The sequence below is a fragment of the Nematolebias whitei genome, chromosome 5 (genome assembly GCF_014905685.2).
Source record: "Nematolebias whitei isolate Nwh7 chromosome 5, NemWhi1, whole genome shotgun sequence".
Taxonomy (NCBI): Eukaryota; Metazoa; Chordata; class Actinopteri; order Cyprinodontiformes; family Rivulidae; genus Nematolebias; species Nematolebias whitei.
In genome coordinates, this window is record NC_056502.1 from 29714511 (window position 1) to 29731507 (window position 16997).

A 16997-nucleotide genomic window follows, 5' to 3' on the forward strand; every position below is an offset into this window, starting at 1 on the left:
TATATATATATACACATATACTAAAATTATTTTTCAAGCTATCCAGCTCACAAGATGCATGGACAGATTGACAGACGGCTGGAGGCTATTTCCAATTTCCATTTGTCTCTTGGGAGACTAAAAAAAAAGAAAATGTGGTTGTTTTTGATATAATTTGCTAAAAATAATCTGTCATGAATGATCGAGGATCTATGTCAGCATTGTTGACTGCAGAAAAGACAGAAAACACACTACTGTACATAAAACTGCCGCTCCTTTTTACCTTTCAGCAATATAATGACCCAAAGTACTCATACAATGTAGGAGTGTCTTCAGGAGAAGTTTCTTCATGTCCTAAAATAACTACACAACCAAAAACTGAGACTTAAATCCCACAGATCATCTGGACTAAGGCCCGAGGACGACAGTTCAAAACTTCTCTACAGATAATTTGATGAAACTTGACAGGATCCTCAGGAAAAGAAAGATGAAGTGTCTAAATAAAGGTGCTCAAAGCTTGCAAATAAAATAGAAAAGAAAAAAGGGTTAAGATGATCTGAAGCTGTGAGTGCGTGTACAGAACTAAGGGTCTGCATACTTTTGTAAATGTCAAAATCAGACTTTCTATTTTTGTTGAAGATGCAATAAAAAAACATATTTTCACTTTGACATTAAGGGTTATATTTGTAGAAAATGGAGATGGCTCTAAAGTAATTTCAGAGGAATTATTCAGCTGTGGTTGAGTTTTTTGATTTTCTTGGCTGTGTTTTGACTTAAGGAATCTGTTAAATAAAGTAACAAACAGAAAGATAGTGATGTAGTCAGAAGAGTGCTCAGAAATCCAGTTGGCAAGTGTTAGTTGAGTTGGTTAGAGGCAGCAAAGCTAATGCTTTTGTGTTTCCAAAAAACAGACCTCTCATAGCCCATATAACTTCTTCACAGTCTCAGGAGTGGACTGAAAGTAGTTTAATGTTTTAGACAAAACACTCTTAGCAAAACTAAACATGTACAGAAATCACCCAAACACCAGGAACACTGCAGGGTTGAACATTCAGACTCCAATCCATCAATAATAATGTGATAATGGCAAAAATAATTTTCAAGCTTGCAAGTGAAAGAATATTTTGCCAGCTGTCAAACTGGAGACAGCTGCACAGCACCAAATCTGTCCTTCATGGCGTCGTAACGACATTAGAGGTAATAAAATGTGGACATAATGGCAGGATGAAACAACATTTCTACACTTTATGACTGAGGAAGTGACTTACGGCAGTTCCTTTTGTTGGCTACGACTGGAGGTTTACCTGGCAGTATGTCTACATCTCCTGTCACTGCAGGATTTGAATGTTTGTAGTTTTGGAGATGAGTGTTGTTCTTGACTGGAATAGAACAGGGAATGCAAGTACACCTTAATATTTTGGTGCAATATGTTCAAGTGGGAATAAGAGATACACTGTGGAGAAGAACAGAGGTACTTTAGTTTTTCTTGTCCAAGGCAGTGCAGAGTGATGGATCCTGGTGAGAGGAGGGAGCAATTTTATTCACCACCAGGTGCAATGGTGGAGCCAGGGGGTGGCCAAGACTCCAAGACTCTTTCCAGAACTTCAGTGCAGAGCCTCCCAAGATGTACTCAAGTCTGCTGACTCTTGAGATTTTGGCTATTTTCCCACAAAGTAAAAACTATATTTACAAATATCACAGTAAACAAAATTTGTCTTTTATATCAATATGATGTTTAGTAGCATAAATTAGTATAAAGGGCAATTTTGTTACAGCATCCAGATAATGTAGTGCTGAAAAATAAAATAAAGTCACGTTTAATGAGCATTTTGCAGCATTCTTGTCTTTATAATATATAATTTAAATGTTCAGTTTGTAAAAATATCCACAAAAACTACCCGGATTCCAAGTCTGAAGCATTTTCCTGAAGCCGTGTTGGACGTATCATGTAGCTTACCATGACTGTGTAAAACAAACAAACAAACAAAAACTTTGTTTGTGCTTTACAAAAAGACTTCACTTCTGTGAATTTGTCCCTAAAAATGAACTTTGCAGAAATAATCTGCAGACAACTGGAAAACATTGTTCTTGTCAAGTTGAGATATTCATCAGTTCACAGTTAGAGCGCCTATAAATAGAAAAGATTTAGTGCTGTGGCCACTCGCACTGGAAGCAGCTGCACAGCTAAGATGATAAGAAGAGGGCAACGCAGAAAGCCAACTGTGGAGACAAAATAACACACTCTGTAGAAAAGAAAACACCTATAGCAAAAGAAAAGTGTTTAACATCGACAAAAGTTTTAAACTTTTTATATTTAATGAGTCAGTGTGTTACAAACGTATAGGTCAAGTTAACATAAATGCAATTTGCAGCTCATAGTTGTTGTCAGAGATGTGATTACAGAACTTCAGCAAATGTTTACAGAATGTGAATTCATCGTTTCTTGCTCACATAAATGATGAATATTCAAATTATTTTCAAAGATTTTGGGTTGGAACATCTGGTGATTGTCAAATCTAATTTTATGTGTCAACAACACAAAACAAACTGTGGGAGAGAAACAACAAGCGGTACTCCGATGTCCCCATTGCTGAAGGTATTCAAATAGCGAATGCTTGGCGTTTTTAGTGTTTTTATGGACTGGAATTGAACTGGGAATGAAAATAAATATGAATGTTTTTGGAGCAAGATGTTCAGTTGGTTAGGAGTTACACTGAGGAGAAGAACAGAGGGAGGTTTTGTTTTATTTGTTTGTCCAAGGCAGAGCAGAGTGACAGATCCTGGTGAATGGAGGGAGCAATTTGATCCACCACCAAGTGCAGTGGAGGAACCAGAGGGTGGCCAATGGGGGCCTTGACCACCATAGATCAATCTTTTTCCCCCAATCATTTGAGGAAACTATACTTTTAAGCAAAAATAATAATAATAAAAAACTAGAAAGCATAGCTTCCTCAAATGATTAAGGTGACTGATTCACTTATTTATAAATGTGGTGGCCATCTTGGATTTTTAACTTGGTAACCCAACTTTTGAAAGGAACATTTCTTACAGCTAGATGTAGCCACACACCAAAATGGAAGTCAGTATCTCACTTATTTTTCAAGTTGTCATGCTCACAAGATGAACCAGCCATACGGGAATTTTCTATTTCCCCATTTTACTCTGTGTAACAGGGGACAACAAATAAATAAACAATTTGTGTTTTATGTGTTGATTCGAGATCAGAGAGCAGCTCCAAAAATCTACACATGGTTCAACATAATTTTGAGATGTGAACTCTTATTAATCTGTTTATTTTTACTCATTTGTATTTGACTGCCAAGTTGTTTAAAGATGTAAAAAGTATACTTGTCATCTTCTCAAAACCATCAAAGTTCATGCTCAGTAATCCAGGTAAAACATCCAAGTGTTCGGTCAGGTCATCTGGACAATATATTTTTTTTGTTGAGAGATTTTTCGACCTCCATCCAAAAGGCTTCATCAGTCGAGTCCCAAACAAACTGTTTTCCCCACTAAGCAGTAGCAAGCAGTGGACCAACCAGTTTGCTGGTGATAAGACGGCTGGACCAACCACTGTAGGCGTGCACTGCTTAATGGGGAAAACAGATTGTTTGGGACTCCTCAGACTGATGAAGCCCTTCGGATGGAGGGCAAATTGTCGCTCAAGAAAAAAAAGAAGATACTGTCCAGATGACCTGACTGAACTTATCAACACCAGTTTCATGTGTTTCATTGAAAACTCAAGATGAACAAAAGTACTCAAAATGTAGGGAGTGTTTTTCAAAGTGGGGGCTGCGGTCAGGGGGCACTAGGAGGACCTCAGAAAGCTGGAGAGAAGAAGATTCAAAAAAAGCAATAATAATAATAATTGAAAAAAAAAAAAAAAAAAAAAATTCCCCACTAGGGAATCTGTATCTGTCAGTTCCAGATAATCACGTTTGAGAGGTTAGATTTCTTTTGTTTTGTTCTTCTGGTCAACAGTTTGTTGAAAAGTTGTTTTTGTTTCAGTGGGAATATAACACAGTGTTTAAAACATGTTAGTTAATAACAGTTTTATGCTCCGCAGCTGTAATAAATAATTCAATGCAGTGAATAAAAGTTAAAACATTCTAAAAGTTGATGCTTCTTTACACATTGTTTGCAGGTTTGCGAGGGGGGGGCTCAGCCAGAAGCTAATACTGTTTGGGGGGCCACAGCATGGAAAAAAATTGGGCACCCCTGATTTAGCAAACTGAGTACATACGTAGATTTAGTGTGACATTTATTTTAGAGCACTCTAAATGTTTCTATGTAATTGCTTGTTTTCCATGACTTTTGATTAAGCTCATGTTAAACTCATAAACTCATAGCTGGTTAAAGATGAAGAGTTTTAATGAGAAGTATAAAACTTGACTCACTTCTTCGGCTTGTGTTGCTATTTTTAGCTGCGAGCATTATGATGGTATGGCAGTAAAAGAGCCTCATAATGAGCCCTCAAGACAACGAGTCGGATCTTCACTTTATTTCCATAATAATGAAAGGTGTAATATTTCCGCACATCCTTTCCTCAGAGGTTAGTACAGAGAACTGCTGTTCAACCACTTCAAAGTGATTTTAAGAGCATTTCATTTCAAAGACGTTTCCATTCTTGTTCGGTAATTTATCTTCCATTTTATTCTTGTGTTATGATTTTTAATAAAAAAAAAAGTCTTGAGGCAAAGTCCCTCTCTCTCTCTCTCTCAGGATAGTTTAGCACAAGTGCACATCGTCTGTGTTAGTTTAATGTATGAGTCATTTACTCTCTCTGCTCAGAGATCGTCTTCCTTACCAGCTCAAACTTTTCAGCTCTCCGGTTTGACTGCATGTATACGAGACAGTTATAAGGAATTCATCACAGCTTTAACCCTTAGTTAGGTGAACCTGAAACTGCTCGGCCTGATTTATTTTAAGACACTCATCACAGCGTCACATTAAATGTCATTAAAGAGTCAGAGCTGTATAGAATTCTGAATCATTGCATAGCGAGGATGACAGGGTCAGCAGTTCAAGAAACAAGAAGAGCGAGAGTGGTTGCCAAGTGAAGCAAAAAAAGCAAAAAAAGAAACTGTCCAGATGACCTGACTGAAAAATTTTGGATTTTATACCTGGATTATTGAGCATGGACTTTGTTGTTTTCAACCAGTTTGACAAGACTGTCAACAAGGAAGAGGCAATGGAGGAGGGGCATACCAAAAAGACCATCTTATCACAAGCAGAACTGGTTTGTTCCAATTTGGAGTAAGCTGTTGGGGGAAAAATCAGTTTTGTTGTGTGTTTCCTTCACTGATGAAGCCTTCCGGATCGAAGGTGAAACATTTCAGCACAAAAAAAGAAACTGTCCAGATGACCTGACTGAAAAATGTTGTATTTTATACCTGGATTATTGAGCATGGACTTTGTTGCAAAAAAAAAAAAAAAAAGTGTTTTTCTTTTTATTTCTCTGTTGTCACATAATTAAATGAATCCTGTAGGATGTAGAAATTAAAATTATGTAGATTTGGTACAAAAATACTGACCTTTCAACTGATAATACAACTTGAAATATTTTTTTTTAAATGTTCTAAACCTCCTCCTTGAATCGCCACCTTATCGTGGTGGAGGAGTTTATGAACCTGAATGATCCTAAGAGCTATGCTGTCGGGAGCAATTGTAATTGCTCCTGGTAGGGTCTCCCAAGCCAGATAGGTTCAGGTGACAGGACAGATAAAGAGCAATTCCAAAAACTCGTATGGACAGAAAACAGCAAGGAGCTCAGTGTACCCTGCCTGGACATGGTAAATGGTAAATGGACTGTACTTATACAGCGCCTTTCTATCTTATCAAGATACTCAAAGCGCTTTACACTACAATCTGTGTCCTCATTTACCCATTCACACAGCACTCTACTAGATCTATACAAAGCTAATTGAACAAATCATTCTAAAGAGACTAATCAGAGCTTTATCACATTCATACACCGGTGGGACACACATCGGAGGCAACCAGGGATTCAGTGTCTTGCCCAGGGACTCTTTGGCATGTGACTGCTGGTGGATTTGAACCCCCAACTCTTGCATTGGAGGACGACTGCTCTAACCACTCAGCCACAGCCGCCCACATGGGTTACAGGTGCTCCACCCTGAAGCCACACTTGGGGGAGGGGCTCGTCAGTGGTGATCGGGTCTCTACCCGGTCAGGCTCAGCCCAAATGAGCAACATGGATTTGCTTTCCTGTGGGTCCACCACCTGCAGGAGGGGTCATATGAGGCGGGTGCATGATTCAATAGGCAGTGTCTGAAGGCGGGGGCCTTGGCGCTCTGACCCTGGCTTACCAAAGCTGGCTCTTGGGACATAAAACGTGACCTCTCTGGTGGGAAGGAGCCTGAGCTTGTGCGTGAGGTTGAGAGGTACCAACTAGATACACTGTAGTTGGGATCACCTCAATGCACAGCATGCACTCTGGAACTGATCTGAAGTTGACCATAGTGAGAGGCGCTGAGCAACACAATTTTTGACAAGGATATCTTTTAATGTCTTGATGTAGCTACATGCAAAAATGGAAGTCTAGTTCTGTCAGATCCTTGCAAACTGAATCATTGTCACGTCCATCAATAGTCTGCATGTGCACCAAATTGTACCGTTCCTTCTTTTTATGGACGGGGAGCATATTAGGCAATTATCTAAACCTTAACATGGTTTATGGGACAATAAAAATTAGAAACGTCTATTAGCAAAACACAGTTTCATAAAGCAGCAATGCAGCATCTAAATTTCCAATATGAAAATGAAATGTTTGATGACTTAGATGACTCACTGCACATGGAAACTGATTACAAATTTTACATCAGGGATGTTATTCTAGACTTAACAGTGCAGATAGATGGGAATGCAGCTTGTACTACTTGAAGGTTTCACAATCAACATGCAACAACCCTCTTCCCCCCCCCCCCCCGCCCCAACACACACAGTCACATACATATACATACACACACATACAGAGTCAAGCTCTGGAGGAGAGCAGGATGGAAATGAGGGGTGGGTACCACAATGTTTCTGCTTCCTCAGCATAAATACATCCAAGAATCAAATAGTTGGCACATCTTTCTATATTTATGGAATCAAGAATAAATAATTTAATCTGGGTCCTCTTTTTATCACTAAGGTTTGTGGTTTACACTGCAAGTGCTTAGTAAGAAGAAGCAATCTGCGGTGAGATTCAAAATGGTAATAGTTGCATAAAAAGTCCTGAAGCTGAAAGGGATTCCAGCAAAAAACAAAATGACATCACACTGTTGAGAAGCACTTATCCCATCAGCGTGACTGGGATAAAGTGCACAGCTCAGGCTTGACATTGGTCCACATGTTCAAACAGAATGACAGTAATCATGATCAACACTTCCCTCGCAGAATGATAACAGGTTGATTGAGGCAACAAGAAGCAATCTACTGGAAGGTCAGAGTTCATGGAGGGATAGAGAGAACGGAGAGCTTGGCATTGACAGAGGCACAGTGAGGGCACTTGGTGTGGGGGTGAGGACAGGCATAAAGAGAGCATCCAGGCAACCATCTCAGATAAAGAGTGACAAAAAGCCTGAGGGGTCACTGAAAATCACAGACAGGGAGAGTGATCTAGAGAGAGCAGACAGGAACAGACACTTACAGATACAGGCAGGCTGGACACCAGTCCAGGTGAGATCGGGCAGACACAGCCTGGTGGTGGAGCCCTGCAGAATGTGTCCCTGCTGGCACTGGAAGTCTACTCTGCTGCCCACCTGGCCACAAACAGACAACAACACAAAGCGAAAAGGATCAATACTCTGATGCAAATGCCAATAGGCTCCCAGCTTCAAATCTAAAAAGCTCAAAGAGAATAGTGCACACTGAAGGTTTCTTTTCTCCCTTTTTAACGATTATCCGCAGTGTGTGGAGGCAGATAGAGAATATTTCTAAAGGCCATTTCTCATGTTTCTTCTCAGCTCCACAGACATTAAAAGTCCAAGAAGATTTTTTTTTAATTATTGTTGTTGCTAAAAGTATCAGGCCTGGCTGTAAAATTAGTTTTCATTTGAAAAAAATTGTTCCAGTCAACTCCTTAAAGATTGAACTGACTGAGTTTCTCTCTTTCGATGATGGGGAAATGTTGATAAAGGCATTCAGTAAAGGCAAGCACTACTCCAAATAAAAGCTTTTTATCTTTGTCAGAACATTTTGTATTTTAGAATCTCAGCTGTGTTTCTATCTCTAAAGAGATGGCGAGAACTTTGACACTGTTTTAATTGACTTCTAACAAGCACAGACAGAAACAGACAAAATGTGAACACTTGAGGAGAACAATAAGAATTCAACGCCCCCCCCCCCAACACAACCACCTCACATTGATCAAACAATGACCATGACAGCATCATAACATTAAACAGACAGATACATCAACAGAACAGCATACAACACATAATACTCCCGTCGACTATTATACAGCAATCTATAGCAAGTAAAGAGCTTGTATGAACGCTGACTGTGATTTGCAACCTTGACCTTGAAATTGGGGCGATAACAAGATTATACAACACACTAGTGTCTAGTGATGATACCAATACATATCAAATTCTGGTAAATTATCTTGAGTGGATCAGAAAATATGACCCGGATAAGCAAACATTTTGTATAGCCTTTAACCTTGATTTGTGACCTTGTTCTTTAAGTTGGGATTATGAAAAGGTCATGCAAGTTGTGGTCTAGTGGTGAAACCATTCATATCAAGTTTTGTTAAATTGTCTTGGGTGGATCAGAAGATGTGATTCGTAGATTCAAACTCCTTGTTTCAAATTTGACCTTGATTTGTGACCTTGATATTGGAGTTAAGGTGATGAACAGTGTATGTGACACTCTATCAAGTGATGATGCATGTGTATGAAGTTTGGCTAAATTTTCCCGAGCAGATCAGAAGTTACGTCCCACCATTCGACAGGTGTATAAAAATTAAAACTTTATATCCACCAACTGTTAAAAGCTCACAGAGAAAAAAGAGACCAAACTTCAGTTTTCTGCTGAAAAATAAAAATAAACATCTCCCCTCCTCAGGAGTTTAACTGTATTAACACTACAACACACGACAGACATGAACTTACAGGCCACTCATTAAGCAACCTTTGTTCTGGTGGCCCTGAATGTCAATATTAATGCGTTCTCATTTAAGCCAACATAAACTATAAAACATACATAATGTAACATCGACATAATAAATATACAGTCCATATGATTAAACACAAACCCCAACAGAATAACTTTATGTGAGCTCACCATCCAAGTTCAGCTCAGGGCCACTTTCTATTTTTCTCACGTTACACCCATGGAAACATGTGGGTATAAAACCAAGTGCAGCGAATCCAGTACCAGCAGGTTTTGGATCAATATGACCAATGCACACTTTCCATGGTATTCCTATACAGTAGTCCCTCGCTACTTCGTGGTTCAACTTTCGTGGACTTGCTCTTTTGTGCTTTTTCAACGATTGTCAACTTTAATTTTACTCACGTGATTGGGATGGTATGGGATAAAAAGTTAATGGAAAAAAAATACTTCTTACATTTGCCACCATTTTGAAGTTTTCTTTTCAATAAGTTTATACTGTAACATAGGTCAAAAAAACTGCACTACCCAGAAGCCAACAGTGCTTCCGGCTGCTGCTCTCTGCTGAAATGGAGGGAAAATTTAGCAACGCAAGTCAGAAGTAGAGGGCAGCACGGTGGCGCAACTGGTAGAGCTGCTGCCTCTCAGCGAGCAGGTCCCTGGTTCAAACCCCGGTCCAGGGGCCTTTCTGGGTGGAGTTTGCATGTTCTCTTCGTGCATGCGTGGGTTTTCTCCGGGTACTCCAGTTTCCTCCCAAAGACCAAAAACATGCATGTTAGGCTGATTGGTAACTCTAAATTGTCCCTAGGTGTGAATGAGAGAGTGAATGGTTGTTTGTCTCGTTTGTCTCTATGTGTCCCTGTGATGGACTTGCGACCCGTCCAGGGTGTACCCCGCCCCTCGCACACTGATTGCTGGACATGGGCACTGGCGACCCCCGTGACCCAAATTGGAAGAAGTGGGTAAAGAAAATGGATGGATGGAAGTCAGAAGTAACAATCTATCTATAAAGCTCACAGAACTGGCAGGAAAGTTGCAAATAATCCTGAAGCTTCCTGAAGATCAGTTATCTACGTGCACATCAACCTGGATGGGGCGGTGGGCTTCGTCGCTGCAGGCTAGGTTTGCTGAACTGGAACAGAGCCAGACTGAACTGCTGTTCTGCAGAGATGGTGAGTAAAATTTTGCAGTACTGTACAGTACATATACATATGTTGTTAAAAATGATGTAGGTTTAAGAGTTTAGAACATTGCAAGAATGTGGGAAGGGTTTATAAAGCCTTTATATATATATATATATATATATATATATATGCGAATATTAAAAAAAATTATGTTCCTAATTTGCAGTTTTTCACCTATTGCTGTGGTGTCTGGAATGTAACTCCACTGATAATCAAGGGATTACTGTAAAAGTGGAAAGGATCCTGTCTGGCTCTAAAGTTATCGAAGACATTATGATGCTTTTTAGCAGCTAACAGTCTGTAAATACATAATTTCCAAGCCCAGTTCCACAGAGTGGTTCTGATCCTTCCTGATCGCTGCTCACATGTTTCTGATCTAGGAATGATGTATCAGTTTAGTATAGCAGCACCATCTCCCCCCAAAGAGGCTTTGTTTAGCATGCTAACCATTAATAACGTCTTCTCAGTGAACCACGTTACATTAAACTCGTGATTTATTTTATGGTGAGTGCTTCTTTTAGTTTATTTTCCAGGTTGAGAGTTTTAAATCCTCTTCATTCATCTTCTGCTTCTTCAGAGCTTGGCTCTGTCTTGGGTGTTAATTGGCTGACAAACTAATGACTTGACAACAGGAGAGATTTTGGCAAATACAAAGAAATTTGTTCCAAATTTACGGCACAAAAATAAAGATGACACTGGCTGAAAGAAATCACTTGAGGAAGCTACTAGTTGCTATGGTGTGGATAGTTTGTGACATTTTTTGCATTACTTGCTTATAACTTCAGCACACAAATACAGAAATGTGCATCATCATTACTTTACATTAAATACAGGAATGTAGAGCAATCCAGCTTGTTTTGGTGTGAGATCACTCGAGGCAGACACACACATACATAAGTGCATCATCAATCATAGATTAGATCATTCAAAAGAAAAAAAGGTTTCATTAAAAAAATCTATTGGAAACTTATCAATAAAATGAATGTTACATACAATAAAGCTAGCAGAGAAATCATACACATCAAACACTTGTGCTAAAAAAGTTAATATATTTCAAGGATCGTGAAATATTCAGCTTGTTTCTTATATTTTGACTTGTTTTTTTATAAATCCTGAGATTTACACTTCGGTATCGTAAATATTTCAATACAAACTCTTACACCTTCCTGTAAAATAGATACAATCTTTGAATCTTATTTGATTTGGCTCAGCTGACCTTTCAGCATCAACCTTAATGGTTAGTGTTTCTCGTTCATAGAGCTATCCATGTTGACAGAGTTGTGAAGCAAGTTGCTTGCCTGCCACTGGGAACAACTGGGGGTTCAGCGTTCCACTGAAAGATGCTTTGACGTGTGGGAGGGTCGACAGATTGATCTGCCACCACTGCAGCCTTGAGATGGCTCGAACTCAAGCAGCAGAGACACGGCCAAATCACAACAGGTTAAGTTCAAAGTACCACCAACAGTAACTGGGAGCTGTCTGACACTTATTAAAACACATTTTTTTGCACGAAACCATCTGAAAGATAAAGTGTGCAAAGACATCTTTTCTAAAACGAATCTCCTACTTGTTGTACCTTGAAGCCTGTGGTGTAATTCATGAACCCATGCTCAGGTGTTCCTGGATTCTCACATGCAGTTCTCGTGGGCTCTGGAACAAGAAAACATTGCAGTAATTAGGGATTGCAGGAGAGCAAAAATGAAAACAATGAAAAGAGAAAACTTCTAAAAATCACAAAGCTACTGGTACGTCTTTCATAAATACCAGTTAGCAGCAGACAGGTACTGGAGGCATGAAAATGTGAGCTGTATCATTTAACTTTGATTACTTTGACTTATATTTTCCATCCAATTATCTAAAGCAGGTGAAACAACTTTTCAGGATTCAAAACTGTAATATAAGCATTGACACAGGTGCAAGAATACACTGATCTGCCATACTATTATGACATCCTGCTAAATCAGTAAGAATATGGGGGGGAGGGGATATCTGGGGTGTCTTGTAAGAGAACATACAAGAGCGACTGGTCCGGTTTGCTTTCCACAGATTGCATCAGGTCCCATCAGGTAAGTATCGTGAGAGTTTGAAGATGAGGGAAATGCCTCAGTCTCAGTGATATCACTTCCTCTGGCAGTGGTCAAAGTGTCATGGCAGATCAGTGTATAGCTGTAGATATCAGTTGATTGAGCTAATGCCTGTCTTAACAGAGGCAATCTTGTGAGTTCAAGTTTCCAAGTTCAAAATATTCAAAAGTGCTTTCCCTCCAACAGCATAACTTAAGCAAGCATATCACATACGGCTCATTACACCCCCATGAACAAACTATTACAGCCATCTATAGAGCTTTAGAACGTGACATCACTGTGTCCGCGGCGCGGTGGCCGATGGGATATGATCGCCATCTTTGCTGTCCTTAATCATAACTGTCAAAAGCAAAGCTTTCTTGCTGATTTTTAAAAATCTAAATAGGTTAAAACAATTTAGCAATGATCCGAACTTATTGCATTATTGGAAGTAATGTCCGGCCATGGCCTGGACAAGCAAAGACCTTGTATAAACTTTGGCCTTGATTTGTGACTTTGATTTTGAAGCTGGGGTGATTAATAGTATTAGTACACAACACTTTATCTTGTGATGTTGCATATGAGTATGCTGTTTCATTCATTTATCTTGAGCAGATCAGATGTTATGGGCAGGATATTAGATATTTCATGGATGGACAGAGACTATACCATTATATATTCTGCCTTTGACGGGTATATAAAAGTTTGGAAACAAGTTATTTTACTAAATAGACACAAAGAAGCATTGAATACCTATGCATCGAGGCTGAGACCCACTCCAAGTGCTGTCATCCTGACACAGGCGTGTCGCTGAGCCTACCAGCATGTAGGGGGCGCTGCAGGTAAATGTAACTTCCGACTTGAAGATGAAGCTACGTCCTTCTCTCCGTCCTCTGGCGGGCACACCTGGATCTCCACAGAACTTGGCTGCAGAGGCCATAAAAACAGAGCGATTAAGTAAAAATAACTAAGGGTCAGCAACAGATGGTGAGCAGATTAAAAGTCTTTTCTCTGTTTGTATCAACACCTTGTTAATTTTGCTCATTTTTCAATAAATTCAGTGTTTGTATTTTTCCCATCATCTTCCATAAGGAAGCTGCAGATAGTGGCCTGAATGGAGACAGCTTAATTCAGAAATAATAAGCTGTGTGGGCTTCTGCTGTACATGAGCAGACCACGAGTGCTACAATAATTTAACTGCTGCTTTGCTGTCTATGATAGGCTTTTACCATGTCTGATTTACTTCACTGTAACAATAATTGTCTCTGTATGGGATTTGCAAAATCTCAAAAACTGGATTATTTAAATTGCATTGACATTACACATGTTGTAGAAAGATCTGTGCATATTTTTTTTAATTGTGTGGGCTGTTACATTGACATCCTTGCCTTGGGATGTAATGGCTCCATCTAATAATTTTTTGTTTCTAGCAATCAACCTTGCTAGTGAGTACTTTTAGTAGGTACGTGAATATTCATCTTGGCAGCAAAGAGGGAGCGAGGGAGGTCATGGCTCTCAATTTTAGATCGGAATAATTAGCAAGTGAAATATTAATTCCACCGACAGGGCCCAAGGGTTAACTCAACCAGAACCATTTGCTGCCACTGTTGCTCTCTGAGCCTCTTGTATGACATTACTTTTTTTTAATGGGAGTCCTGCCACCGCCTCAGCAGATGTGGCCTGATGGATTTTCTCTGCTGCTCCTTTAATTTATTGCTTTATAGACATCTAATCAAACTGACCGGAAAATTTAGGCTGAATGGGTTTGATGGTGAGAAAAGTAAGCCGTCTTCCAGCCTCCCAATGCAACATCTCCCCTTTTATCCATCCATTAATCCCCTGTGACCAGTGTGATCAGTTAAAGCTGCTTGTTAGATGCTGGTGGTTCAGACATGTTCGCTGTGTGTGTGTGTGTGTGTGTGTGTGTGTGCATGCATGAGAGCAGAGAGGGGCAAGAGTCACAGCATTCAGTCACGCAGCCAGAGCTCTGCGGGATCAAGTCAATAATGAGGCAGCTGCTTCTCCAGACCTGACATGTGCTGCTGCATGAAGGTCTGCTGATGGCGATAAGTTCTTGCTGGCTCTCCTCCTACAAGTCTTGAGCTAACAGGGTGTTCCCTCAGCTAATCTTTGACAAGACAATTATCTGCTAATAAAAGGAAATCATAATAATAATAAAAAAAATGTTATATACATATATCCAACAATGTTCAGTCAGGTCATCTGGACAGTTTTTTTTTTTTTCTGAGACGTTTCGTCCTTCATCCAAAGGACTTATTCAGTATGAGGAGCCACAAACAAGGAACCATTGTGGCAAGGCTGCCTCAGAGGAGTTGACAGGGTAGAGGGCGGGCTCCAGAAATCATCTTACCACCAGAAAACTTTTTTTTTTTTAACCACTATGTGGGTTTGCTTATTGTGAGACTCCAGTTTGTTTGTGGCTCCTTGGACTGAAGCAGTCCTTTGGTTGAAGGATGAAATGTCTCAGCAAAAAAAAAAAAAAAAAAAAAAAAATCGTCCAGATGTTCTGACTGAACATTGTTGGATTTGTACCTGGATTATTGAGAATGGACTTTGGCATATAAATATATCTTGGAAACAACAACTCTAATTCTGGAGTGGTAGGAGTTAAACAAGTGGAGATCTAAGAAAAAAACTATCTCAATTGTTGGTCTTCTCTTAAAATCGCTGTGTGTTCTGAGCCCCGAGTCTGACCACGTTCGATGTGACAACAGATAAATATGCAAATATCTGTTTGGATCTGAAAACGATTCTCGTTCCTTTTCCAAACGGTGCTCAGAGCGTTAGTATTCAGATGGTATTTCTTGAAGGGTTGACAATGCAGGCCAAACAGGTGACATGCACATCAGTCATAAGCTTCAAACTGCAGGAAAATAATGTAGTGTTTTATGGATATATAAGAGAAATGGCCCCGGGCCAAACCAAGCTCAGCATATTTAATGTCTCGATGTGTGTGTGCAGATGTGTGTAGAAGGAATGAGATGGAGACAAGTCGAACTTTTTTCTCTCTCTCCGTCTCTTTTTCACAGCCTCTCGTCTTCCTTGATGAATTATCAATGCTTTGAAGTCATCAGTATGCAGAGGCCAGATTCAAAGTTGGGATCACAGACTTATCCCTGCAGACGCGTGAAACCAACATCCTCAGACACAGAGTTTAGCTGGTTTCCTCTGAGCCAATCCAGCGAGCATGAGCGTGCATCTTAATCGCGTTTGGCTGCAAATTACAAATTTCAAGAAAAAGAAGACGAGCGTTTACAGACTCATCGCACCTCCCGCTGTTTCGCTGATGTGTATTTAAACTGAAAATGCTGAGTTGAAGATGAATTGCAGTCGTTATTCCGGAAATATACGGCAGTGCAGCTTTACTGTGTGTGCCGTAAACAGGAAGGAATAGCAAGGCAGTGAATTTCAAATCATTCTGCACTAAACAAATTTAATAAACTTGTCAGGTTTAATTTTCAGCCATTTTCTGTGACAGAGCCAGAAAAGAATCTGCTTATTCATCTTGTTAGAGCTACTGTAACCTTGTTGGTTAATGGGAAATACCTCACATTCACAACAAAACATACTGTCACGTTTTGTACCAACCACCACCATGGTTGAAAGGTGAATCCATGATGACGTTTTTGCCTGGCTGTAATATTAGCAAAATATCTCCTGAGTCACTGGATGGATCTTACTGTATTGAAGCTCTCAAAGAGTAATTGTTGGATGGACATCTACAACTGACTGACTTTTGGAGTCAACCCTTTTCAAGTCAGTAACTTAAAAGAAGCCCAAAAATGACAATAACTCCAACAACCAACAAGGTTTTAAAGTCAGGTGCTCTGGACGGATTCTTCTTTGTTGAAACATCTTTTATCCCAAAGACTTATTTATCTTTTATATATATATAAAAAAAAAAAAAAGAAGTCTTTTGTATAAAAGATGAAATGTTTAGCTTAACGTCTTAGCTGTTTAATATACCATATTATTTTACATCATTAGTGTTTAGCGTATTGTTTAACGTTCCTTTAACATGTATCTTGGTGTATATCTTAGATCCTTATATACAGTACTGTTTCTTTTTGTACCTTATAGTGTTGCTGTTTTTGGGTGTAATTGGGACCTTGAGTACATAATTTCATTCCACCCCATGTACCACATGTGATGTGAAAGACAATAAAGAACTTGAACACTAACTAACTGATCAAACGTTGCCATATCTATGGTCAGCTTTCTGTCTTTATTGCAGGAACAACTGGATAGAATGGTGTGAAACTCTGAGAAAGTAACAACTGAATGGTCATGTACAACTCATTAGCTTTTGGGGTAAATCCAATTCAAGATGTCCACCACAGGTAACTGATTTTAGCCAACACAAAAATGGTTTCAACTCATTCAACTTGGACAGACCTGGAGCTAAATGTAGTGAGGTAGTAGCTGAGAGTTGCATTCAACACATGCTCAGATACATTTTACAATACTGGATGAAATAGCACATGAGGTTGTTTTCCTCTGTTCGTTCCTCTGCATACATTTTAGGTTAAAACCCTTTCCTGAACGATGGTGGGCGACATGCTTTCCTTCAAAGGAAACCATAGCCTTTAATTTCAATTTAGGTGTACAGTATTTTTGAAACTTCCAT

At 39.5% G+C, this 16997-nt stretch overlaps 1 protein-coding gene across 1 annotated transcript in view; it reads right to left on the reverse strand.

Annotated features, from left to right (window-relative positions):
* The window catches only part of LOC119410362 (CUB and sushi domain-containing protein 3), a 416314-nt gene that overhangs the window by 15559 nt on the left and 383758 nt on the right, over nt 1-16997 (reverse strand). Inside the window, exons 50-52 of the mRNA XM_037677273.1 lie at nt 13103-13276; nt 11863-11936; nt 7637-7748 (exon numbers count right to left, since the gene is read on the reverse strand). Coding sequence (XP_037533201.1) covers nt 7637-7748; nt 11863-11936; nt 13103-13276 — 360 coding nt within the window. The remainder of the gene's footprint in view (nt 1-7636; nt 7749-11862; nt 11937-13102; nt 13277-16997) is intronic.